This window comes from Haemaphysalis longicornis, unplaced genomic scaffold (assembly GCF_048455015.1).
Source record: "Haemaphysalis longicornis isolate Haplotype H1 unplaced genomic scaffold, Haemaphysalis longicornis Haplotype H1 scaffold_1, whole genome shotgun sequence".
Lineage (NCBI taxonomy): Eukaryota > Metazoa > Arthropoda > Arachnida > Ixodida > Ixodidae > Haemaphysalis > Haemaphysalis longicornis.
The window spans coordinates 268651763-268678133 of NW_027526203.1; the positions used below are offsets into that span (position 1 = coordinate 268651763).

The window sequence follows — 26371 nt, forward strand, 5'->3', positions numbered from 1 at the left end:
AAACCATGTCACAATACCAACGTCCCACTTTTCATCTTGCTGCATTTCAGGCCACATTGGACTTCTCCATTTGAGTTGTGGCCACGGAGCAAGATATAAAGAGGAGCGCCGACTGTGGCCCAGAAAAATTATTTTGCTCGGGCCGATAATGTCCACGCGCCGCCGGCCGCCCGGCTTTCCCTTTGCTCTCTTCCTCCTTCGTTTGCCCTCTCGTCGCTGTGCCTCTGTACATGGCTCTTCCCTTCTTCGCTCTCCCCAGAGGCGTCATTTCTTTCGCAACGACGTCTGTCGTATGTCTGTCCTACTATGCAGGAGGTATGCCTGCACGTGCGGAATTTAAACACCCGTGCGCAGCCGAAATAGACGGCGCAGATAATCGCATGCCACCGCATACATGGCGATCGCTTATTCCCTATCGGGGGGCGTTTATTCTGACATTATGCAGACCCGCTAAAAATATTGTACTAACTATGTAAGACGCAACTGAACGACGACGACTTTAGAATCACCAAAGAATGAGCAAGAGTAATATGAAATGCCACAACATGCAGTCTAGCGGGATTCTGCTTATGACAAATCGATGCACCGCAAAAATTACCCTCTGTTGTTGGCCCGCTCTCCGGCCGCCTGCTTAATTATTCCTGCCGCTTCTGCCTACGAACAATGCTTACAAGGGTCGCCCGGAGTCTCCATCGGCAAACGGCAATGAGACACACATTTCTGTGCCAATGACTGAATTGGACGGCTGCCCTGTTGTAATAAGTGTACAAAAACACTGTCATATTGATAACGCACCCAAGAATATCAAACGCAACCTTCATTGTAACTCATACCGCAACTTACCGCCCGATGTTCACTGTCGCTCTACGGTCGTGTTATCTCGTCGATAACGCTGTGGACTCCAAATAAAATGCTGCGATTTGTATGGCTGCAATTTTGGGCCTACAAGGGTTCCTGGCGTTTTTTTTTTTTTTTTTTTTTTTTTTTTTTTTTTTTTTTTTTTCTTTTTTTTTTCTTTGAGCGGCTGACGAGCAGAACAACCGGCTCGTCAAACCTTTTCTTTTGGCGAGTCATCACCCCATAGATGTAGGGTCCGGACGAATTCAAATATCGCGAAATGAAGGCTTGTGAAAAGACCGCACTGTCAGGGCCTCGATCTTGAGCAGATTGCTACGTCGCGGGCAGTCGTGGGTGATGTTATCGCGTTTGTTATTTTCTGATGAGCGTGTGAGTGCCGGTCCGTGTTCTAGGCACACTTTGTTTTGGACGTAAGTTGGAGAACGGCGAGAAAGCTGAGGCAACTTTTATAATCGCTAGTGATCAGAACCAGTTGCTCCTTTCGCCTTTTGTAAAACCTGTTAAAACAGAGCCGAATTGGTGTTCACAAATTTACAAAATGGAGTCACATTTTCGGCAAGCACTGCGCAAAAGGTAGTGTTTGTGTAGCAGCCATACGTCTATATGTGCGCTCTACATTTTGTTTTCCCGCCATGCAAACCAATCCTTAACGCATCTTTGCCGTGCCGTACGACCACTCAATTCCTTCGGGTTCGGGTTACCCAGAAGGTGCTGTCGAACAAGTTAATCAAGCCGTGCGAAGGAGGAGCGCAATGAACGCGAACCGGCGCCAACGCAGGCCCAAAGCACTCCGTGCCCAAAACTACCGTCGCCGAAGCAGACGACAAAAGCAGACGGAATGCGTTCCGCCAACGCGCCCGCCGGCGCTCGGGGAACGCCGGCCGCTTAGCCGCCGGACCATTCGCTGCGCCATCTACCTTGCGCTCCGCGAGTGATGGACATTATGAGCCCGTAGGAGAGAGCGAAGTCAGCGCTCCTGTTTATCTTGCTCCGTGGTTGTGGCTACCTCAGATGAACTTCCATGGGGGAACTATTTATTCTAAAAAACAAAGGGCAACCAGTAAAAATTGAGCTACAATCGCTGACGAAAAAAGACCACTTGCCCTTTAATTGTTTCTTGAGGAAATATAAGGATGCATTGTTTACTTCTCTCTCTAGAAGGTGCTGTACAACTGTCACAACCTCAACATCCAGGGCCAGGACGGGGGAATACAGCTACAGACACACTTTATGGCAAAACCTTCCCTTATGAGAGGCCCAGAAAGATGGCTTTCATTCAGGCCCATTAAACTGAGTGCTGGGAACAAGTGGGAAGAAGTTGTGATCACCACGAACCCTGGGCCTGCAATCAGATGTCTTGCTTCAGAACAAGCTCCCTCTCTCGGTAATGCTGCTCCAGGTCCGTTGCGAGCAGCTTCGCTGTTGTGCAGCTGGCAGTTCACCTGCTGGCTCATCGGGGGGCTGTGCTGCTCAACCTCTTCCAGCTACGAAAAAGCAGGAGGAGAAGGGATGGCAGACATTAGAAATGCAAACTTTGTTAGTGAACGTGTTTGCTTAGTGTGGAAAATTCAAATTGTCAAACCCTCGGGGTTTAAAGGAGCGATGAAGACAAAACAAGTGTGCTATTCGAAAGGTTTTGTGTTTTGCAGTGCCCCCAGCACTTGTCCAAATGCAAACGATGCTTTATTCACTGAGGAATTCATTAATTTGAAAATTTTGATTTTCCCGTTACATCGTGCGTTTTCATGGTCTGCAATGACATCACAGGGCCTTGTTTACCATTAGTGAACCTAGATGGCGCCACCACACCGTGGCACGCTGTTTTCTACCTTTGGTTTGTTTGTGAACATATTTGTACCTGGCTTGTTTTGTTCATGGAGACAATCGGTGCGTGAAACATGGTGCTCGCTCGACAAATACGGTCACGTCGGCCAGTGTCGTCTGAAACAGCCCCAAATCCCTGCAGTCCTGTGCAGCTAAACCAAGCATAGTGCACGCAGTACCAACAGCAGCATATGCATCAGTACTTCTATGTTTACGTGTGCTTTCTTAACTTCCACTGCTTGTCCCACCATTCTTAGAGCTTTAAAAAGAATGTGCTCTAAATTTAAGCACAAATAGCTCGTTCGGCAAGCTTATAAGCTCTGCCTAATTTGCATTCGCTTTTGCCGCCCTCTGCCAATCGCTGAGCTGTCTGGTATGACATCATAGGTTCTGTTGCAGGAAATGAGCTAGTGGGACGCATGGCCATTCCCTTTTTTCCTAATTATGTAGCTTATTTGAGCGAAGTTTATGTTAAAAGTGGTGTGAGTACGATTCTAACGAAGCAATCTTTTGAATGAACCAAACTAGTGTTTTCTCTTCATGGCTCCTTTAAAAGGGACACTGAAGTGAATTTGTCAAGCTCCCGTTTTTGCTTGCACTGCGTAGACTGGCTCAAATTAGCACACTTTTCATCGTTTATCCGGTTGACAAATCGGTAATTATTTTACAAAGCGCGAAAGAAGAAAAACTACCATGCGCGGTTTGCGGCGGCCGCACCAACTAAGTTGTGACGTTGGGAGGAGGGGGCACCGTGATTGGACGATGCCCAAGGTTAGCAATCAAACAAGTTTTGGTTTCGGTTTCGGTTCTGTAAAACAACATGTTTGACATCCGATGGCGTCGTTGGATGGGCATTCTCAATATCCCAGTAATTGTAGTACCGCGCTTCTGCCATGTTGTCAGCTGTAAAATGCATAAGATAAACCTCCCAGGACGGCTTGGAATCATAGCATTCACTAGCCGAGGCCTACGCAGTGCATGAACGCCCTCCGCGTCCCCGCAGACGCACAAATTCATGCGCTTTTCCCCCATATTTGGAGCTTGCTTCACTCATGCCTGTATCGTAAAAAGCGTGTTCGCACCAAGCCAAGGGTCTGTTGATTCTGGCCTGTGCCCACTGCCCGCAAGCAGTTGGTGCTTATGGCAACAGCACGCCAACGAGAACTCGCTAGCGCGCCAGTGCCAGGCTGCGCGAGTTCTGCGAACTAGTTCGTGGAGCAGTGAACGTTGCGGCCCAAAAAAAGGTGAACTCGGTATAGAAAACATCGGCGACAAACGAAAAAGTTACCTTATAAAAAAAAAAAAGCTTTTACCCGCGGGGATTCGAACTTGTGACGGGCAAAACACTTTTGATGATATTCCTAGCGCTCCAGACCACACGGCCACGGGCGAGAGCGCGGCCGACAATGGAAATACAGCTGAACCTCGTTATAAGAGACACTGATGTAAGAGACAAATGGGTATAAAAGACACTATTCACCCACATGGTAAGCTGCCCTATCTTTCCCATTAAATTGACCTCTTTTATAACAGACATTGGATGTAGAAGATTGGTTATAAGGGACAAGTCATCCTTGAAGTTTAATCAATAATCTCGCTTGTAACAGACATTTTAACTTCAGATGCAGTGTCACCAGTCACTAATTGCAGTTGCTTCCATTGTGGAAACACAGGTAGATGACAGACAGGTGCAGTCGCTATTTATTATAACTTCAGCAAACACAAAGTGGTTCAGTCAGCTATGAAATGACAATTAGGAGCCCTGCCAATGGAAATGCAACTGACAGAAGTAGTTGAAGCTTACTGCCATTCATTGGGTGGAGCGCGATCACACATGCGGGCTCTCCTACTCACGTAGCTCCCAATCAAGAAGCACTGCAGACGTTGAGTCCTGCAAGCGTAATGAATAGCCTGACCACACAGCGGAAGAAGCTGTGCGCTCTGGTTATTCATCAGGCTTGTGAACTCAACATCTACGATTCATCTTCCACAAACAAGGAAAGGAAAAAAAGCTTGTAGAATCGGTTGTAAAAAAGTGTAAATACAGTCATGAAGCAAACAAAGTTTCATAAATTCTGGGACCAAACAATAATTAGAATGAATCTTTTGAAACATGCTGTAGCGTTCTTTTGAGCTTATGTTAGTCATACTGTGCCCACATTGAACTAGGGTCTGATTAGCAAGTGAAAACATGGTACCCTGCTTATAAGAGACATCTCGTATAAGAGACAGAAACTGCTCCCCGGTACGTGTCTCTTATAAAGGGGTTCAACTGTATAAGGTATATAATGTATCACCAGTTTACACTTTTATTTAGTATTAGTATTACAAACAGCTTAGGTGACTGTTGTATTGCGCTCGTGCAGTAAGCATCCCCCGAGTTTCCACAATAGCTCACGTCCAGCAATTGCATTTCTTAGATGGAAAAGAGTTCGCAGATGCGTAGTCGTGCTGCTGACCGCTGTGCTTGTTCGCCCAGCGCAAAAAAGTGCTTCCCACACCCTAGTTTACGCTGTACGGTAAAAATATCAGTTGATTTTGTTTCCTTAGTACCTATATTGACTTCGCTGACTCTTCTACCCCTTCAAGAGGCCTTATATTTTCCTACTGGCGTACCAGTCAGCGAAGCGTCGCATGTGCGCTTGGGCAACGCTTGTGTGAAGCGACCTTGACTTGGAGCTAGATACAGAGTATAAACTAACGAAGTAAAGAAAGGCACATTCTTCCATTCACAAACGTGTTGTGGCTTAGTTTAAACTGATCGAGCGAATTGGCATGACCCGTCGGCGGCCGGCGGACTAAACGGTGGGCCGACTGACTCGGTCACGGAAGGTCGGCGAGCCGTGCAGTAGCGCAGCCAATTGCCAGCTCCTCTCCTGCTGACGTCACACGAAAACGCCAAAGAAAATGGGCGAGAGTGCAGAGAGGAGGACAGCATTTTCGAATTGATTTTTCTACTAAATAAATTCGCGTAAATGCGCTCAGAGTGGTCGAAACAGGGCCTAGGGACTCCGGACTACGATTTGCGCTCGTAATCCCGCATTGTTTACAAATCACTTCAGTGTCCCTTTAAAGGGACATCAAAGTGAATTTTTCAAGCTCCCGTTTTTGCTTTCACTGTGTAGACTGAAAGAAGAAAAACTACTATGCGCGGTTTGCGGCGGCTGCACTAACTAACCGCAGTGATGTCAGGTAAAGGTGCTACGTGATTGACCCAAGATTAGCATTCAAACAAGTTGGTTTCGGTTCTTTGAAACAATATGCTTGAGATCCGACGTTATGATTGGATGGGCATTCTCGATATCTCAATAATCACCATACCGCGCTTCTGTCATGTTGCCAGCTGTAAAATGCCTCGGATATTGCATGCTGCATCTGCCCCTGTTTGGGGAAGTGGCATGCTTCAGCCGACCGCAGTGCAATGGCAACTTCCGCCTGGGGCGCCGGCCATTATGACCACCGGACAGCCCAGCACGAGGTAAGTATTATAGATAAGCCTACCAGGACGGGTTGTAATCGTAGCAATCACTAGCTGAGGTATACGCAGTGGATGAACGCCCTCCGCGTCACCCCAGACGCTCAAATGCCATGCGCTTTTCCTTGATCTTTAGAGCTTGCCTCACTTATGCCTGTATATTTAAAAGCGTGTTCGCACCAGGCCAAGGGTCGGCTGATTCTGTCCTGTGCCCACTGCCCGCAAGCTGTCAGTGCTTATGGCAACAGCACGCCAACAAGAACTCGATAGCGTGTCAGTGTCAGCCTGCGTGCTTTCTGCAAAGTCGCCTGTGGAGCAATGAAAGTTACGGCCCAAAAATGGTGAACTAAGTACAGAAAACATCAGCTGAAAACGATAAAATCAATTCACAAAAAAAGAGAGAGAGAGAGAGAGAGAGAGAGAAATATGTACTCTCAAGGATTCGAACTTGCGACTTGTGAAATAACATACCTAGCACTCCAGACCACCAGGCCATGAGCCAGCACTGCCAGTGTTGGAAATATGAGGTACATAATGTAAAACCAATTTACATTTTTATTTAGTTTTAGCTTTCCAGCAGCTTAGATGAATATTTGTAGAATAGCACTCGTGCAGTAAGCGTCCTCCAAATTTCCACAATATTTCACGTCTAGCAATTGCATTTCTTAGATGGAAAAGCGTTCACAGATGTGTGGTCCTGCTGCTGACCGCTGTGCTGGTTCACCCAGCGCAAAGAAGTGCGTCCTGCACCTTAGATATATGCTTTCATTTATTTCCTTAGTTGGTTGATTAACTTTGCTGACTCATCTCCCGCCTTCAAGTGGCCTTAGATTTTCCTAGTAGCGTACCAGTCAGCGAAGCGTCGCATGTGTGCTCGTGCAGAGCTTGTTTGGAGCGACCTGAACTTGAACTTGATACAGTGTACAAACTAACAAACTAAAGAAAGGCACATTCTTCTATTCACAAACGTTTTGTGGCTTAGTTTCAACTGAGCGAATGAATAGCGACGACCCAGCTGACTCTGTCAGAAGGTCGGCAAGCCATGCAGTAGCGCAGTCAAGCCAAGTCATTTTTTCCTGACATCACACAAAAACGCCACAGAAAATGGGCGAGGATGCTGAGAGGAGGACAGCATTTTTGAATTGATTTTTCTAGTACGTAAATAAATTTGCGTAAATGCACCCAGAGTGGTCGAAACATGGCCTAGGGACACCGGACTACAATTTCCACTAGTAATCTCATGATGTTTACAAATCAGTTCAGTGTACTTTTAATGTGCCGAAGCTAAACCTGGGCTATGAGGCGCGCCGCAGTGGAAGGCTCCGGATTAGTTTTGAACCACCTGGGGATTTGTAACATGTGCTAAAGCCTCGACACACGCGAGTGTGCACTTTTCGCCTCCATTTGAAAAGCAGACGCCACGGCAGAGACATGCTGAAAGATCCTGCATATGCTGAAAGATCCCGCAATATTTTTGCAACGTACTTCGATTGACTGATTGTAGGGTTTAACGCGCCGACGCAACGCAGGCGATGAGGCGTGCCGTAGTGAAGGGCTCCGGATTAATTTTGACCACCTGGGGATCTTTAACGTGCACCGAAATCTCATACACACGGACGTTTTTGCTTTTCGCTTCCATCAGAAAAGCGGCCGCCGCGGCCGGGAATCGAACCCGCGACCTCGTGCTCAGCAGCGCAACGCCTTAGCCATGCAACATATTTTCAATGAAGATATCGTATTTGTTGCATACAGCTGAGCAACCCTGGCACGCGCACGGTAAATGGAATTTGTTTTCAACAGGTTCCGATCGCTTCGGTACGGGAGCAGTTGCTCAAAAAGATATGCCAAAGATAACTGGTTCTCACCACAAGCATTGAACTCGGACGGCTGTTATACCAAACTTTGCCATTCGTTGGGCTCGTAAGCCACTTCGATGGAGCTCCTACAAATGTGACGCTCCAGTATGGTGAAAATGCGCAGTCACTGAAAAGGTTGCCGTCGATTAGCTCTCCCTTTTTTGGAAGTACTTCGTTTTCTCACAAGCATGACGGCGCTTCCAAGCACAGAATGGCCCTGTTGGGGTGTTTATTCAAATTAGAGCTTTACCTGTGAACTAGTCACATAAAAAAAAAGGAGCTCCTCGACGTAAAACGAAAGTTGACAAAGTTTTTGCGTGTTATAAAGAATGTTAGTCGAGCAGGCGCATATAGTAGCACTGTGGTTTACCTATGTGCGTTGACTGACGCTTGCATAGCTAAGGGATGGCTCTAGATTTAACCGTGAATTATAGTTGGTGGCTGCTACTGTAGCTAGTGATCGGTACAATCGGCATTTATTGGTACGACCACTACATTTTATGCAAGCAGTCGCAGGCCCTGCAGCGAGCGAAGCGAAGCTGGCGGGTTTAAGGATTAAATTTCGCCCCACCTGACGGAGCACTCCGTCTGTACATGGCAATGTTTTGCATGCTTGCTCCCATTGTTGCCGGCTGCAATGGGCAGGTCGGTATCTATAAAGCCAGTCGTGTTCAGGACTATAGTTTTGCAATACGCTTTTTCTAAACCACGCACGTACAAGCCAGACGAGGAGGACTTACTTGCCTTGGCCTGAAGCTGCACCTTTTCATTGCGCAGCCTGTCGACCTCGTAAGTGCTGCCACGGTCAAGCAGCTGCACACGCAGGGGAGTGGTCGGAGTGGTGGAGCACCAGCTCCGCTGTTTCTCCAGCCTTGCACCACTAGTACAAGCTGCGCCAATTTTTTTAGGAAAAACTTTAGTACTTTCCCAGCAAGCGTGTGCATTGGAATATAGTTCTTGTGGGTTATTTTTGGAGTTATTGAAACAAGTTTTGGTTTCAATTCTGCGCAACACGTCCATGGCTTCCGACATTACCTACCTGTGACCGCGCATTACACGAGTCTTTTCTTTTTTTTTTAAGGCAACTTTATTGACGCATCCTGGAAATAAAATATTTGGATCGATATACAACGGCCATCAGTACAAACGTTTCTAGTATTATTTCCTATTATTTAGTTCCCAATACCTATAAATGTAGATTCACACTACCTAGTAACCACCCAATTACATTTCCTATCAACTATCAAAACTTGCGCGAATTATTGCATACGCACCGTCAGAAGTGTCCCTCTATCAGCCTACATTCCGCCAAGTGATAGAACCACCATAGGACCCGCCGCGGTGGCTCAGTGGCTAAGGCGTTGCGCTGCTGAGCACGAGGTCGCGGGTTCGATTCCCGACCGCGGCGGCCGCTTTTCTGATGGAGGCGAAAAGCAAAAACGCCCGTGTGTACGAGATTTCGGCGCACGTTAAAGATCCCCAGGTGGTCAAAATTAATCCGGAGCCCTCCACTACGGCGCGCCTCATCGCCTGCATTGCGTCGGCGCGTTAAACCCTACAATCAATCAATCAAGAACCACCATAGGGGCAGGCCCGGTCTGAGATGCTGGCACCCCTCCAGTCAATCAAGTATGACCAATCAGGTTTTAATTTTCATAAAATTCATTCCAACTACTAACTTCCCACTTTCATCCAGTTCACACCACCTATCAGAACAACCCAATGTTACGAAAATAACTGCACACACTACCACCCCCCCCCCCCCCCAAACCTCTTATGCAGATAATTGCGCACGCAAAGCCAAAACTGTCCACTTGTTGGAATTAGCCCACACTTTGAGTCACAGGTGATGGCAGCAATAAACTTATGGTCCGTTTTATCTCTGTGTTTAAAACCAATCAAAACAAGGGATTCATAAAAATTATACCCCTGCTACACTAGCGTCCGAATGTCATTTGACTTAAATGCAAAGTTGTGCTGCTCCACAGGGCGCTGAAATGCCATTCGGCTCAAATGAAATTCCAGCGAAATGAGCACTGAGGGAGACATTTGGGATTTCAAATGCCATTTCTAGCACTCTCGCGCACAGCGTTCCAAGTGTGCATAAACGAATACATTAATGGCGTACTTAAAACAAACAAAATATTCTTAATTGTGGGACTGTTTACTTCTCGTTCACTTAAAAGGACACTGAAGTGAATTTGTCAAGCTCCCGTTTTTGCTTGCACTGCGTAGACTGGCTCAACTTAGCACACTTTTCATCGTTTATCCGGTTGACAAATCGGTAATTATTTACAAAGCGCGAAAGAAGAAAAACTACCTATTCGGTTTGCGGCGGCCGCACAAACTAAGCTGTGACGTTGGGAGGAGGGGGCGCCGTGATTGGACGATGCCCAAGGTTAGCAATCAAACAAGTTTCGGTTTCGGTCTGTAAAACAACATGTTTGACATTCGATGGCGTCGTTGGATGGTGTAGGACTGCTGCCGCCTTTGGGCATAGCGGAGGAAGGGAGATTGAGAGATAAGATGCGCGGACCGCGCGGCCGCGCGCATTGCCGCCCTCACTTCTCTTAATGGCCGCCGCCATAATTGGTTTTTAATGCGAATGCGCTTTATAAGCGACCCCAAACCATCCACCGCCGGCGGCGGCGGCGGCGTCCGCAGTGCTCCTCTATAAAGAAACAGCATCCGGCGCCAGGTTTCGATCCGCGGACTTTGCGGCCGCAGCGCGACGCTCTACCGACCAAGCCACGGACGCGACGTGATATCAGCGTTAGTGACGCGCCTTATATCTTTAACGCATTCAAACTACGTCGTCAGCGGCGTGCGTTGGCGACTCAGCGGCGTTATAGCGGCTTGATAACTGCGTGGTGTACACGTGATACTACAAACCCGATGGAAGAGAAGGCGGCGAGGCGGTGGGCTGCGGGGGCCGAGCGCAAGCGCCGCAAGCGGGCCGACAACCGTGCATTCGCACTTTCACATTCTCCCCCTCGGGGAAATGCGGGGGAATTTTTTCTTGGGGGGAAATCGGCTTCCCTTTTTGGACGCCTCTGAATGACGCGCCCTTGAGTGCTTCCGAGGTCACCGTGTCGCTTTCACGGTGCCTATGCCGGGACTACGCTTATGGTCAAAAGATCCAAAGAGTCAAAAGGTCCAAAGAGTCAAAAGATCCAATAATCACGTGACAGCCGAGTCAAAAGATCCAACGGGTCAAAAGGTCCAATGTGGGTCAAAAGGTCCAAAGAGTCAGAAGATCCAATGAGTCAAAAGGTCCAAAGCGAGTCAAAAGATCCAACGAGTCAGGAGATCCATGGGGTCAAAAGGTCCAATAATTCCCAAACCGCGTCAGAAGGTCCGGCGAATTATGAGAACCTTCGGAGCCATGGCTAGGGTGTGCAACTTATAGACTGCGTCATTTTATTGTATTTTTAGTGTTATTTTCGCTCCCATACTTTAACTTTCACTTCTAAATGTAGAAGATATGCACTTGGCGCGTCGAATGAAGCCGTGGCTAATTTGAACGTTATGAACAACACCATTCATCAAGCTTGTTTTTATTTCTGATTATTTTCTCAGGTTGTTCTCGTTTCTCGCTCCTCTGTCAATTGATACTATTACATTAGAATATTTTGGTAGTTATTGCTTATGTAGAATGTGAGCGTCAGCAATGTCGACGAGCCACGACCACATGTCTCTCATGTGCGGCTACGCTGCGCTGACTTGTATGATTGCTGCTGAAAATATTCCGAACTATTGCATCTCGTTTATCAAAGTCAATATCCATCAAATAAATGACCATTATATGGCTCATGATTATACAGCCACAAAAAATCAAGAGTTCGAATATCAGTGCTACATTGCTACACTTTGGGAAGCTGGTTACTAGGTTTCCAGGCGACCTGAGTTGAAGTACCTCATGATAACCTGAAGCTGCTAGTTGCAGTCCGCGTGTCTCTTTTTTTACACTCTCGATAGTGTAGTGCCAACCCCTGCTTGTGTGGCTTCGCTTCCATTTTCCATTTTGTGCAGCTAGAGAGCTACAGGCGGTGGGGAGCTGATGCTGACATTGGTCTCGGATAAGAACAAAGCCACGGCCAAAGTATGGCCAGTATGCTTTGAGGAAGAACGCTGAAAATGACAAATGACCTCTTCTTTCTGCAAATTAAATCTATGTATGTGCCAGAAAGCATTAACAATGCCTTTGGGCATTTCAAACCACAAACACACTAAACACACCGATTTCCTGGAAATGGGGGGTGACGCCGGGACAGAAACGTCCGGTGAGGTAGAGAAGGTGCCCTTGGTAACGCATCCGTAATAAGGCATTATGCGCGTTGTGTTACCAGCAAACAGAAGATCACATGGATGCAAAATTCCAAAAAATTGCAAGTTGTTTGTGATTGAGTTAGAAAACGACTGGTTCCTATCCCCTAGCGAAGGCGATCAATTACGCAGCTTTATCACAGGTACTCGAAAGTGGAAAAAAATTGTTAGCGTCACTGATTTTTAAACAAAGATATGGTGATAATAAGTCGCTAAAAAGAAAGCGATATACGCAACAATAATATTATATCAAAGCTACAGTTATTACGGCAACAAGTCCGCAGATAAATAGTGCTTCATTTGGGAAGGCCGCATGAACTTTTCACTACGTTAAAATAACGCAGAATTACGAGCAAGAACACGAGTAATAAATAAGTACGATTTTGTGTCTACAACTGCTACGACGCACACATCTTGCTGCCTACAACGCGCGCTTAAATTGGTTTTTGTACCGAAAGCTCCGTGTACCGAAAGGCCCCGAAACCGAAACGCCCTATACTGAAAAGACCGGAGCCGGTAAATGAACCACTGAAATAATTTCCCATGCCCGTGACGCAAACGTATTTTTGTATGAGAGCAACATGCATATACTTGAAAGAAAAACTAGCATATATGGCTCGGAAATTGGTGCTTAGAACGAATGAACACGCTCCTTGTAGGGAAAACGAAGAGGCAACGAAGTTATAATCTTGGCCCTTAGCAAACAAAAGTACGCCAAGGTGAGGCTCATAAAGAGACTAGATCACTTGATTGGTCATAGCCCCGTCAAAAGATAGAAGTCAGAATGTCTAATATTGGACCTCTTGACTCGTTGGACCTTTTGACTCGCCTTAGCCGCGTCAAAAGGTCCAATACGAGTCAAAATATCCAACGAGTCAAAAGATCCAACGGGTCGAAAGATCCACAGTGAGTCAAAAGATCCAACGAGTCAAAAGATCCAACGCGTCAAAAGATCCAATATTGGACCTTTTGACTCTTTGGATCTTTTGACTCTGGATCTCTTGACTCGGAATCCCGGGACTACGTCTTTTGTAAGCGCCACCCCTGCCGCTCTTTGTGGCCGCCGGCCTAGTTCTGAAGAGCCCCGCTCCCGTCTTCAGATGCGCCGAAAGGGCGCGGCCAATTAGGGCAGTAAAACGCCGCTTTGGGGTTGCGTGCCTCGGGGCCACCGTGTTACGCTTGGAGCGCGTAAGCCCGGGCAGCGGCTTTTGAAAGTGCCGCGGCGCGTAATAGCCACCCTGGCCGTGTCAAAGCTGCCCCGTACACGTGTACGCGTCCTCCGTCCTGGGAGAGGAGGGATCGAAGTGCACGAAGTTGGGAAGGCGGAGTTTGGCCCGGCGATTGGTGGAATTCGAGGTGCCGGGCATAACGGTCAGCGGGAGACTTGACTGTAATCTTTGAGGTCATCAAGGACCAGCGAGCCTCCGTGCTTAGTGCACGTCAGAACCTTGCCGTCTAGGGCGTAACCCAGAGTCGACCGCTAAGGTCTGATACCTAGGGCGCAACTCGAAGGGTCGATCGCTAAGACAGCCATGTTTAACTATTTTGTAACCAACTATTTTGTAACCAACTTCTGTAAATAACCGTAAATAGTTTTCTTCGTTTTGCTCATCGAATCTGCCGCCGCCGTCCCCTTGTCTCATCCCTGGCCACCACCGCCGCCGAGCACCCGCAGCGAAGGGCTCTTTCGCCGCCGTCAACGAACCACAAACCCTGAAGGAGGGGTTTCTACTGATGGGCATTCTCAATATCCCAGTTATCGTAGTACCGCGCTTCCGCCATGTTGTCGGCTGTAAAATGCATAAGATAAGCCTCCCAGGACGGCTTGGAATCGTAGCATTCACTATCTGAGGCCTACGCAGTGCATGAACGCCCTCCGCGTCCCCGCAGACGCTCAAATGCATGCGCTTTTCCCCCATATTTGGAGCTTGCCTCGCTCATACCTGTATCGTAAAAAATGTGTTCGCACCAGGCCAAGGGTCTGTTGATTCTGGCCTGTGCCCACTGCCCGCAAGCAGTCGGTGCTTATGGCAACAGCACGCCAACGAGAACTCGCTAGCGCGGCAGTGCCAGCCTGCGCGAGTTCTGTGGACTAGTTCGTGGAGCAATGAACGTTGCGACCCAAAAAAAGGTGAACTCAGTATAGAAAACATCGGCGAAAAACGAAAAAGTTAACTCATAAAAAAAAGTATGTACCCGCGGCGATGGGAACTTGTGACTGGCAAAACACTTGTGGTGACATACCTAGCGCACCAGACGACTAGGCCACAGAGGGCCGCTGGCGACAATGGAAAATATCAGGTATATAATGTATAACCAGTTTACACTTTTATTTAGTTTTAGTATTTCAAGCTTAGGTGACTATTTGTTGTATTGCGCTCGTGCAGTAAGCGTCCCCCGAGTTTCCACAATAGCTCACGTCTAGCAATTGCATTTCGTAGACGGGAAAGCGTTCGCAGATGCGTAGTCGTGCTCCTGACCGCTCTGCTTGTTCGCCCAGCGCAAAAACGTGCTTCCCGCACCCTAGTTTTACGCTGTACGGTAAAAATATCAGTTGATTATATTTCCTTAGTACCTATATTGACTTCGCTCACTCTTCTCCCCCTTCAAGAGGCCTTACATTTTCCTACTGACGTACCAGTCAGCGAAGCGTCGCATGTGCGCTTGTGCAGCGCTTGTGTGAAGCGACCTTGACTTGGAGCTAGATACAGTGTACAAACTAACGAAGTAAAGAAAGGCGCATTCTTCCATTCCCAAACATGTTGTGGCTTAGTTTCAACTGATCGAACGAATTGCGACGACCCGTCGGCGGCCGGCGGACTAAACGGTGGGCCGACTGACTCGGTCGCGGAAGGTCGGCGAGCCGTGCGGTAGCGCAGCCAATTGTCAGCTCCTCTCCTGCTGACGTCACACGAAAACGCCACAGAAAATGGGCGAGCGTAAAGAGAGGAGGACAGCATTTTCGAATTGATTTTTCTACTAAATAAATTCGCGTAAACGTGCACAGAGTGGTCGAAACAGGGCCCAGGGACTCCGGACTACAGTTTGCGCTCGTAATCGCGCGCATTGTTTACAAATCACTTCAGTGTCCCTTTAAATCATGATATCACGATGTAATAATTCCATACTCTCTGCACCAGTGCGAGCAAGTTGCAAACTAGTGTGGCCAGACAGCCCAAAGCACCACAAAAAACAGATTACGACTTAGAATTAAGCAATAACCGCGTCAAAGCATGCGTTATGATGTGATATTTTAATGCCAAGGGCTGCTGTTCGATCTGTTGCATTACTGTTGTAAAACAGAACTCGACAGCAGCAGTGCCACGCAGCATAGCGAGTGAAACTTAAAAATTCCATCGAAATTGTAGTGTAGCATCATCATCATCATCACCACCAGCCTATCTACGCCCACTGCAGGGCAAAGGCCTCTCCCATTCATCTCCAATTATCCCGGTCCTGTGCTAACTGCGACCAATTTATCCCTGCAAACTTCTTGATCTCATCTGCCCATCTAACTTTCTGCCGCCCCCTGCAACACATGCCTTATCTAGGGATCCACTATGTTACCCTTAATGACCAACGGTTATCTTGCCTTCGCATTACATGCCCTGTCCACGTCCATTTCTTCTTAATTTCTACGAATATGTCCTTAATACGCGTTTGTTCCCTTACCCACTCCGCTCTCTTCTTGTCCGTTAATGTTACACCTATCATCTTCCGTTCCATTGTTCGGTGAGCCGTCTTGTATATAAGTTAAACCCTTTTAGTAAGCCTCCAAGTTTCTGCCCCGTAAATGGGTACCGGTAAGATGCAGCTGTCATACACTTTTTTTCTTTAGAGACAGTGGTAGGCTGCCATTCATTATCTGAGAATGCCTGCCGTATGCATTCCACCCCATTCTTATCCTTCTAATTATCTCTGCCTCATGGTTGGGATGCGGGTGCGGGGTCACAACTTGGTCTAAGTTTACCAGTTCCACTGCCTCGCCACCTATCTCAAACCGCTGTGCTGTACCGAGGTTATTGATCATTACTTTAGTTTTCTGCGTAGTGATTGATTGTAGGATTTTAACGCGCCAACGCAGCGCAGGCGATGAGGCGCGCCGTAGTGGAGGGCTCCGGATTTATTTTGACCACCTGGGGATCTTTAACGTGCGCCGAAATCTCGTACACACGGGCGTTTTTGCTTTTCGCCTCCATCAGAAAAGCGGCCGCCGCGGCCGGGAATCGAACCCGCGACCTCGTGCTCAGCAGCGCAACGCCTTAGCCACTGAGCCACCGCGGCGGGTAGTTTTCTGCCTATTAATTATCAGGCCCACCTGCTTGAACTATGGGTCTAGTGAAAACCTAGTCACGGCAATCCCCAAATGTATACATTTCAAACATCATTGTGAATCATTAAGCTATGCCGCTCTACCACATCTACTCCAACTTCACCACCAAGTGTGGCTTAACAAGGTGCCACAATACACTTCACAGGTCCACGGTCCGTTCCTACAGACGGCAACACAAATGTAAGCGACAAGACCCACAAGCGTTGCGCAGCTAATTTACAAGAAATTAGAATCACTCACGCAAGGGACGTTGTCAACGACTCCAGCAAATCCGCGGATGGCTCGAGCTGCAGCCAGAAGTCGTACGGTGTCTGCACCAAGCTCCACCGGCTTGGCAGGCGGGACGTCGTAGTGGCCTGAAAAGCACGACACTTAACGCTCGGCAATGACGCGTGCACTGTGGTCGCATCGGCGCGGTCGCACGGCAGCTCGAAAGAGGTGTAGGCTTCACTGCCGCCGGCTTTCCATGTTCCTGACGGTGCAGCGACGCTTTAGGAGCTCTCTGCGAAGCCGTTGAGCGACGGCACAGACCATCATCGCCTTCCCATAGCTCCCCTTCACTACCCTTCAATCCTTCTGTCTCCGCGCTCGTTTACAGAGGTCGAGATGCCTGCCGGCGGTGAGGCTGTGCTCGACTCCGGTGCCGTACCAGCAGATGCGTCTACTACAAGCCTTTCAGTCATCACAAGGTTCGCAGCAATGGCCGCCGCCACCGCTGAACCACTGTACCAGGCGCCAAAGTGCTGCGCACTAAAAACTGGATTATTTCAACAGCAAAGGTGTGTGACACAGCAGACTAAATAACATTCGAAGCCCCTCATTTCAGTCAAATCACATTCAGACGCAAGTGTAGCAGGGGTATTATTAGTCTCTGTAGAATGCATGTAGTTGACTTCTGCAGTACTTGCCAGATATGGAGTCTAACCCAGTGATAGAAGCAGCATTTTACTTCGTGGAGCAGCTGTTGAAGCAAGCAAAATTCAAGTTTGGAACAGCCACCAGCAACTTTGGACCAGGAGCCAAAATATGCTTCTATACACTTATGAGGGTTAAAAAGCTGAAAAGCTACCGTCAAAGTTACAAATTACTATTGGCCATACTGTAGATAAATTGCGTCGCAGCTGGTTTTTTTCAGTGACCCAAGTTCATTCGTGTGTCGCTTCGTAGCTTCAACATGTTGCTTGTTGGTGTTGCATGCCGCTTGACTGCACTAACGCCGTGATGAGAACAATGAACGACTTTGCTGCAAAAAATGAACGTCACTTTGTCCTCTTTTGGACCTGGTCTGCACCATTGCACACACGGAAATAAAGTTTATATTGGCATTTGTCTTGTTTAGCATTTCCATGCTGAACTTGCTTTTCCGCCCTGAAGAAAATGGGTGGCACAATAGTGTACACAAATGATTTATCGTGTTACCATTGCGATGTGGTGTACACCCTATGTAATGCCCTCCACCGGAGGGCCTTTAGGGTTATTTTGAAATAAATAAATCTCACTGCTCTGTACACTTAGCTCAAATTTGACTTGTTATGTAAGAGTTTGCAGGCCAGAGGCGCTATCATTTAAGTTTAAAGAAGTGTCCAGAACTCGTAGATAAACTACGTTAGCCATTTAAAGACAGCGTGCATATCAAGACATTCAGAATATTCTGGCACTGCAATTTTTTTTATTACACTGTAGATGCAAAAATGAGCCAGAAATTCCTGGGCAGCTTAACGGATGTGATTGTAAAACCTGGCAAGACATGCACACTGTCAAGAAGCACGACCGTAAACACCGATTCTGATGTTTCCTCACAACAGAGAACTATTTACATGAAATCTTTTTTTATGAACAAGAAAACAGAACACAAGCTCTTGCCACTGTTCCAACTAGCACACTTTATGCACTTGCTATTGAGTAGAATGCACGCACGGCGTTGGGATAAATGCACCGGTGAGACGTAGAACCAGCCTTCATTAATGCTCACAATCCACCCCCCTCACACCAAGCCGTCTCAAGTTCACCACAACCCGGATCGTAAACACTCACTCGAGCATTCAAGAAAGCATGCGAACATGCCTGTCGGCCTCACTTTCACGGTCGGTAGAAGAACGTATGATGGCCCAAGGGCCTTTTGATACAGGTATACCTCCATAAGATGCCACGAATCTCCATGAAGCGCTAGACACTGAGCCCCTTAGAAATCATTTTCACAAATATACACAAACGCATTGCTGGGTAGAAATTTTTTTTCAGTGGAAATATAAGGTGTCCGATATCAATGTATGAAGGTCCCCGCACCTTTTATTAATGTCATTTTCACACGTGGTTGAAAGTGGGACACATGAATTAAGCGTTACCGACAGACGAGTTTTCACACTGAGCCCACACAACAATGCTTAATCAATATCTGATACGTTGAAATGTGAGCTTTTGGAGTTTTTTAAAAACACTCTTGTGGACATAGCACTGGCAGGCAGTTGCACTTACCAGCGTTGGGCTGGTGTCCGCTGTTAGCGAGGCCGCACAAGCTTCCCGACTCTACCCTGAAACAACTCTTGGCGGACGCAGCTACCATGCAGCTGCAAGAGCGCCAAGCTCCGTTTCAGGATGGAACCAGGCATGCTGGTGGACGCTTCCAAATCCAGAACATGGAGTGGGGCCTGCATGCGCATACATGCATACAGTGTCACGAAAATGATGATGACAGAAGGACGTATAAATACATCATGTTCAAAAGGCCGGTTGTACGCTCCAAAATACGAGCGAGGAGGCAAGGCAGTGACCAGACATTGATGTAGCAATTAACCATCAGCGAATCTGTGGACGCAAAACTTCGTTATCCTATATTTATGATTAAGTGCATTCCATAGCCAGAAAGATTCTGGTATATTGGTGAAATGCTTTAATATAAATGTTGAGTCGATCCCAAAGCACGAGATAAGTGTCTCGTGCCCAGATAGGATACGGTAGTTCTTGGGGGACCAGGAGCACTTCAAAACATTACCTCCACTAGTAGTCATCAACAAAAAGGAAAAATTAAGCCCTGTGATCAAGCTGAGATGTACTTGAAAGAACTGACAGGTATGGCAAGGCTTATTGGCTGTAAACATTTTTCAGTACACTCAAATCCCCATATGCACAGCACAAACTTATGCATGCACGTACACATGCACACATGCATGCAAGACATATGTAACAGACTTATAACACGTGTGTGCATGTAGGGCCAGGTTGAACATACATTCAGAAAAAGTAGACACGTTCAAACAAACAGTTCTGAACATTTAATTGGTAACTGAGCTTTGACACAATACAGCAAAGTACGCTGAAGCAACAGCTTGTAGCAAAATACTGGACTTGGTTCATGGCTGTATTATAGAAGACAGTAACCTGGCACAGCTTTGAAATCTAACCTTAAGTTGTCGTACAGTTGCCCCGTGGGCAACAGTATTGATTTCTGTTTTTTAGCCGACACTACAAACTAAGCAAGGTTGCAAACAATAGGGGAAAACCACCAAGCAGGAAATAAATAAACAGGGTTATGAAAAGTTGCTGCAATCGAAATATGCGTGGTGCCTTCAACCTGCCTAGCCTTCAGCCCATATCTGACTCCACAAACTCATTGACCATCTGATCAATAATCGAATGAAACATTGAGGGATGCATTTGACCATGGCTTCACCCATCACAGTCTGGCTTCCACCCACACCTGAGCCCGTACAACTGATTATGGCTGCTGCAGTGAGTCGGTCATTCCAGGCCTGGTGAGAAACTATGACTAGGTCATTGACGTCGATGTCTAAAGCGTTTGATCCCATGAGGCATGCCACATATCTTACAGTGTTGGCACAAGCATTTCCAAGCCAGCGAGTCCACAAATGAATCCACTATTTTCTAGCAACCTAAACACATCTGCCTAAACACATCTGGGATGGAGCCTTAGACTACACTATGTGGCCAGGGGCTTACCCTAAGACTCGCCTGTTCAGTTTGGCTATGGCCCAAACTGCATGGCAGCTAAAACACCGCTCTGCCACACATTCCACAATCTATGCATGTCTTACTGTACGGACCGAAGGTGCAGACTAAGAGAAAATCAAGTTGTAAGCAGCAACCAACAGCCTCACTTCAAACCGTAAGGCCACTTCACAGCACTAGAACTGGCTCCTAAGAAAACTGCTCCTGGTGGTGCGCTGATGGCACCACATGCATCCTGACATGCACCACATCACACAGACCCAGTGCAGCAACGTTAGCTGGCTGGGTCTGCCTTTGGGCAGTCATAACATTGGAAGGTGTTGGATAAAGGAGCTTCACAGCTCCTGGAAGCTCATGCTTCATATCTCTCAGTCTTAAACGAGTACAGAGGTGCCCAACAAGCAGCTTGCCCAACAAGCAGTTGTGCTAAAAAAAGCAATTTTTTTACATAAAATGCCATTTATTGTAGCGTTTTCCTAGAGAGAAAACAAAATTGTTTGTACTAAAAGTGACTGTGATTTGGTTATTGCTCTGAATATGCTGCACTGAAAAGTAACCACACTTACTTCAACCATTAAAGGCTCTTCTTGCCTCTGAATTTACCAAACAGACGTTAAAAGGTATGCAATGCATAATATATGTCTCATATATATATATATATATATATATATATATATATATATATATATATATATATATATATATGTACATACACTTGCAATACTGTGCAACACAACAACAACGCAGACCGACAAAGGCGGCGGCATTTCGTTGTGTTTTTCCTCCCTTTGGTTCCCCTCCATTTCAGGGAGCATGCAAGCCCGCGTATTTTCTCTGCCTGTGTGTCTCTGCAAAGCTTGTCGTCACATTTATCATCGTAGTTGCTGAATTGACGCTGATAAAATGCAAAAAAAAAATTACGGCTCAATGGCCAAAAAACCGGCCAATGATGGCCGGTCTTAACTATGGACTGGCAAACGGTGCGCTGTCTAAAAAACCAGCCGGGCCGGTCAAAAAACAGGCAGGCAGCAACCCTGGGCCCAGGTGGGGGTTGGTTTGCACAAGTTTACTTAGAAAGACGTACAGTGCCATGGAACTGTGCTACTGGCATTCATGCTTGAAAGCTAATTTCGCGCGGTATTTACGCCCAGACATCGGCAGATTCGGCACGATGGGCTTCCTGTCCGATTAATGTAAAATACGCCAGCTAATGGCACCGAATGCAAAAACAATGCTGAAAAGAACACACCTTACAGGCTGATTCTACGAAATTGTTGCTCATGAATAAGAAACAAATTTGCCAGCCAAACACCGGTAGCGTAGGCATGTAGGAAAAAGTGCCAACTTGTGTTGAGTGACCCATCCCAAAATTCAGAACAGAAGGCAAGCACCCAACCGCGCGGCTAATTTGGCAAACAGCAAATCTTTCAAGAATACAGCACTCAGCAGACTCCCGTTAAGACGAACTCTGATAAGAAAACACTTTTGCGCTCTCGAAATTTCAAAGCTGAGATAACTATATAGAACGCTTCCTTTTTATCGGGAGATATCTCCCAGAAAGTTTCAACAGCAACCGTTCAGCGAAACATATTTAAAATCCATTTTAATCTTCGCCCGCACGAGAAAGCCCAGAGCGGACCGACATGACATCATCTGCTAGTTGCCCCAAACTGCCGACGTCGGAGCTCCCGTGACAAAGCCGACGCGCTGGCTGTGGTTGGCGCGCGCTGCTGGGGCGTGTGTACACGTCATGGTTTTGGGACTGACGTCATGCTGCCCAGACCTGTGGAGACGGCGAAGACCTCGGCCGGTCTGGGCGCGCGCTTCCAGAGCGGTAGCTATACGGCAAGAATGGTGACGTCACGTGATACCTCCTGTCATGGCGGCCGCTCGGCGTTCGTTTTGTCGAAACCGAAACTGACACGAATAAACGCGCCGTAAATGAATGTTTACGCTGCGCTCGACCGTCTAATCTGTCATTCTATGATTAGTGGGCAGGTAGGCACGCATAGCAGCGAAAAAAATGTAACAACGAAATTTCCTGTCGGTACTCCTTTAACACAAATGTCTGATAATAAACAAATTTTCATGATCCCTTCCAGTTCGTAATAAAGGTACTTTACTGTATACTGGGTGCGTAATTACTGCCGTACCTGAGAAATGCAGGCAGTGATAACGCGTGTTTCTCGCGAAACCATCTTGCACCTCCCGTGCTTAACTCTTTCACCGGTGATCGATGATTTATATTGCCTATTTCGACATGTTGTAGTCGTTTGTTGTACACCTAATGCGGCCAGTAGTTAGTCTAGGCACTGCCCTTTTAGAATCAGTTTAAATTTTCCCGCTCCGGCGGCATTGAGATTTTTGACGGCGTTTTTTGCGAGGTGAGGTGCGTGTGTTTTTGAAAAAGGGGGCGTGGCTGCTGCACTTGAGAAAAAAGGATGCAGGTCGTGGTTAAGCTGCATTACCATAATATTTTTTTTAAGAGCGAATGCTCTTTATAAGCGACCCCAAACCATCCACCGCCGGCGTCGGCGGCGGCGTCCGCAGTGCTCTTTAAAGAAAAAACAGCATCCGGCGCCAGGTTTCGATCCGAGGACTTTGCGGGCCGCAGCGCGACGCGCTACCGACCAAGCCACAGACGCTTTTTTTTTTTTTTTTTGTAACAGTAACTTTATTTACAAATATACATACAGGGCCAGATGAAGTGGTTACAGAGGTTTCAGAGAACAGTGCAACATCCTTTGCTCACACAGACAAATAATCGCGTTCGGGGACTGAACAAGCCAAGACAAGATTCAGCGTGTTTCGCCAGGGAAGTGGAAACTATTCGTAGACAGTGCCAGCCAAGCCACGCAGTGCTGGCGTGGTTCCTATTAGAAACACTTACAAATGGGCGATGGTGTCATTTGTTTACAGTATACAGTAATGTAATAGGGACGAGGGGTTGGGCGTAGAAGTCGTTAGTGGGCAGAAGTGGCCCATGGTGCTGTCCCGCTTCCGACCCTCAGATCAAGTCCCATCTCCTTTGCTGTTCTACCTTAAACTCCGTTAGGGCTCGTGAGCCCCGCGCCAGTGAGTCGCGAAGTTCAGTGTCTGAATCGGGCCCGTCGAGGGCGGCCACTGCCCACTGCGCCTTCTGTACAAAGTGCCTCCACGCTGGCCGCGGGTTTTCGGCACATTCAACCACGTCGACTCTCGCCCTCCATAGCGAGTGGAGACCTATGACGTGGACGCAGTCACGGAGGAGCGGGTGCTCCGAGGCCGCCTCCAAGAACCTCAAGTTCATCCAGGTGAGCTGCCAGTACGTGTCGAAAGAGCACTGCAGCTCGTCCCAGAAATACGACGCCGTGTTGCACTCCAAAAAGACGTGCTCTGCCGTCTCCCTCCTTCCACACAACAAGCAGTTGGTCCCTCCAGGAAGAAAGAAGCCCCTCTCCCCCTGTCTTGCCTTAGTGGGTAGAACCCCTGTGTGAAAGCGGAAGAAGAAATCCTTCGAACCAGAAGGAATGGGGAGCTTCCGCACTCGCCGGAGGACGTCACTTTTCATGCGCCCAAGAGGTGGTGAGCGATACATGGGGGGTGGAAGGATCTGTTCCACCAGGTCCCAGTACAACTTCTTCGGGGCCACTGCGCACAGGTACTCCCAAGAGAACAGTCCCTGCAAAAGGGCCACCGCTGCCGCCACTTCTTTGTAAAAGCCCGTTGCCCGGTTACTATGTGTAAACTCCGCTGTTGTTGGCAGCCAAGGGGCCAAATGTGAGGAGCCTACGTTTTGCAGAGCAGCCCGAAGGAAACCGTCGCGACGATCCCGGAAGAACAAAAAACGCTGCACTGTCAGCTTGAGCTCCACGTTAACAAGCCCGAGGCCCCCCGCTTCCGGACTCCAGAAAATGTTCGTGCGACGCATAGGCTCGTAGGTGGATCGCCAGAGGAATACTGCGAACATCCGGTGTAGCTTGGCCACTGAGCCTGCGTCGATGGTCGATACTCTGGCCACGTACAGGACGGCCGGGTATAACACGGCATTGCAAACATGTGCCCTTGAGAAAAAGGCGATGTGTCGCGCTCGCCAGGGCTCCAACTTCCTACCCGCGGCTGCCAGCTTTGACTGCCAGCGGGGGGCAATGGCTCGGCCGCAGTCCAGGTTGACTCCGAGGTAGCGGGTGATGGCCTCCCTCCATCGGACTCCGTAGAGCTGTGATGGTTTGGTGGGCCATTCACCTAGCCATGCTCCCTCACACTTAGAAAGATTCAGCTGAGCACCCGAAAACCGACAGAATGATTGCGCGAGCGCGACGATCTCCCTCACCTGATCTTTCGATGAACATACGAAGGCGACATCATCCGCGTAAGCCAGGACTCTTAGTTCTTCATCGCCGAGAACCAAGCCTTTGACTGACTTCGATGCCATTGCCATTCTGCAAAGTGGCTCTATATATAATGCAAACAGAATCGGGGACATGGGACAGCCCTGCCTGACCGACCTTCTCACGGCGATGGGGCTCCCCACCTCCCCATTCATAATGATGCTGGTGGTGATTTCAGTATAGCAGATCTTGATCCACTCCACCATTTCGTCCCCTATCCCGCACCGATGGAGGAGCATCAACAGAAAGGCGTGGTCTACTTGGTCGAAGGCCTTTCTGAGGTCGAGTTGCAAGACAGCAAGGGGAAAAAAACCCTGACTCCGCCACCTCACAGACAGTCCTCATGCGGTGTAGGTTGGTGTTTATTGAGCGGCCCCTGAATCCGCATGTCTGATGTGGTCCCACCACACTGCTGAGGGCCTTCTCGAGCCGTCTGGACAGGATTCGGGATAGGATTTTGTAGTCTGTTGATAGCAGACTGATAGGCCTGAAATCTTCAACACTGGGTGCCGTATCATGAGACGTTTTTTTCGGTATAAGGACCAAATTACTGCTCCGCATCGAAGGTGGCAGCAACTTTGTGTTTTTGACGTTTTCGAATACCGACGCCAAAACAGGGCTGATCTCCTCTCGGAATACCTGGTAGAACTCCGAAACGATCCCATCCGGCCCCGGTGACTTATTTTTTGGCAATTCCTTTATAGCGCTTTCGACCTCTTCGACCGTGATGGGGTTGTTTATGACGGCCTTAACGTCCTCCGGGACCTTGGGCAGCTCATCGAGGACATCCGGCGGAGGGACATCGGTAACAGCGCGCGAGAACAAGTTTTCGTAGTAGTCGCCGAAGGCAGCCGCCACCTCCCTGCTCCCACGAGCGAGCCCATTAGGGTGGTTGACCTCGGAAATCGCTTTAGTGGCAGTCCTTGCCCGCTCGAAAGCACCAAAAAGTTTCGACGGCTGTGCCTCGGCTACCACTCGCTGCTCCCTACTCCGCACAAGAGCCCCCCAGTACCGCTTTTCCAGCTCAGTACGGATCTCCTCTTTAACACTGCGAATGTCCTCCGAGAATTCCCCCGGCCTCTCCTCGTCCGCTTCCACAAGAGAGCGTAGGCACTCCGTGAGTCGACTTAATTTCGCCTTTCTGTCTCTCGCTTCCTGTCGTCCGATTGCGATTGCTGCATTTTTAACCCGTTTTTTGAAGCGCTCCCAGGCGACCCCATCGATGGGTGCAGCGTTGAGTGCTTCAATTTCGCCTCTTATGCGATCAGCGAAGGCCGCATTATCGAGGACCGTAGTGTTCATCAGCCAACGGCTGCCAACCCCTCCCTTGATTTCGCGCTCAATTCTGATGGTACATGTTACC

General features: G+C 48.1%; 1 protein-coding gene across 4 annotated transcripts in view; it reads right to left on the reverse strand.

Moving 5' to 3' along the window:
• Positions 1-26371, reverse strand: part of LOC144145626 (uncharacterized) — a 37327-nt gene that overhangs the window by 5814 nt on the left and 5142 nt on the right. For 2 of the 4 annotated variants that reach the window (XR_013317545.1, XM_077677300.1), the window contains exons 2-5: positions 19148-19320; positions 16913-17028; positions 8754-8903; positions 2194-2342 (exon numbers count right to left, since the gene is read on the reverse strand). Coding sequence is in view for 2 of the 4 variants with exons in the window: in XM_077677300.1 (XP_077533426.1) it covers positions 2194-2342; positions 8754-8903; positions 16913-17028; positions 19148-19235 (503 nt within the window). In the remaining 2 variants the exon portion in view is untranslated. The remainder of the gene's footprint in view (positions 1-2193; positions 2343-8753; positions 8904-16912; positions 17029-19147; positions 19321-26371) is intronic. The other 2 variants (XM_077677310.1, XR_013317551.1) reach the window with 2 other exon arrangements.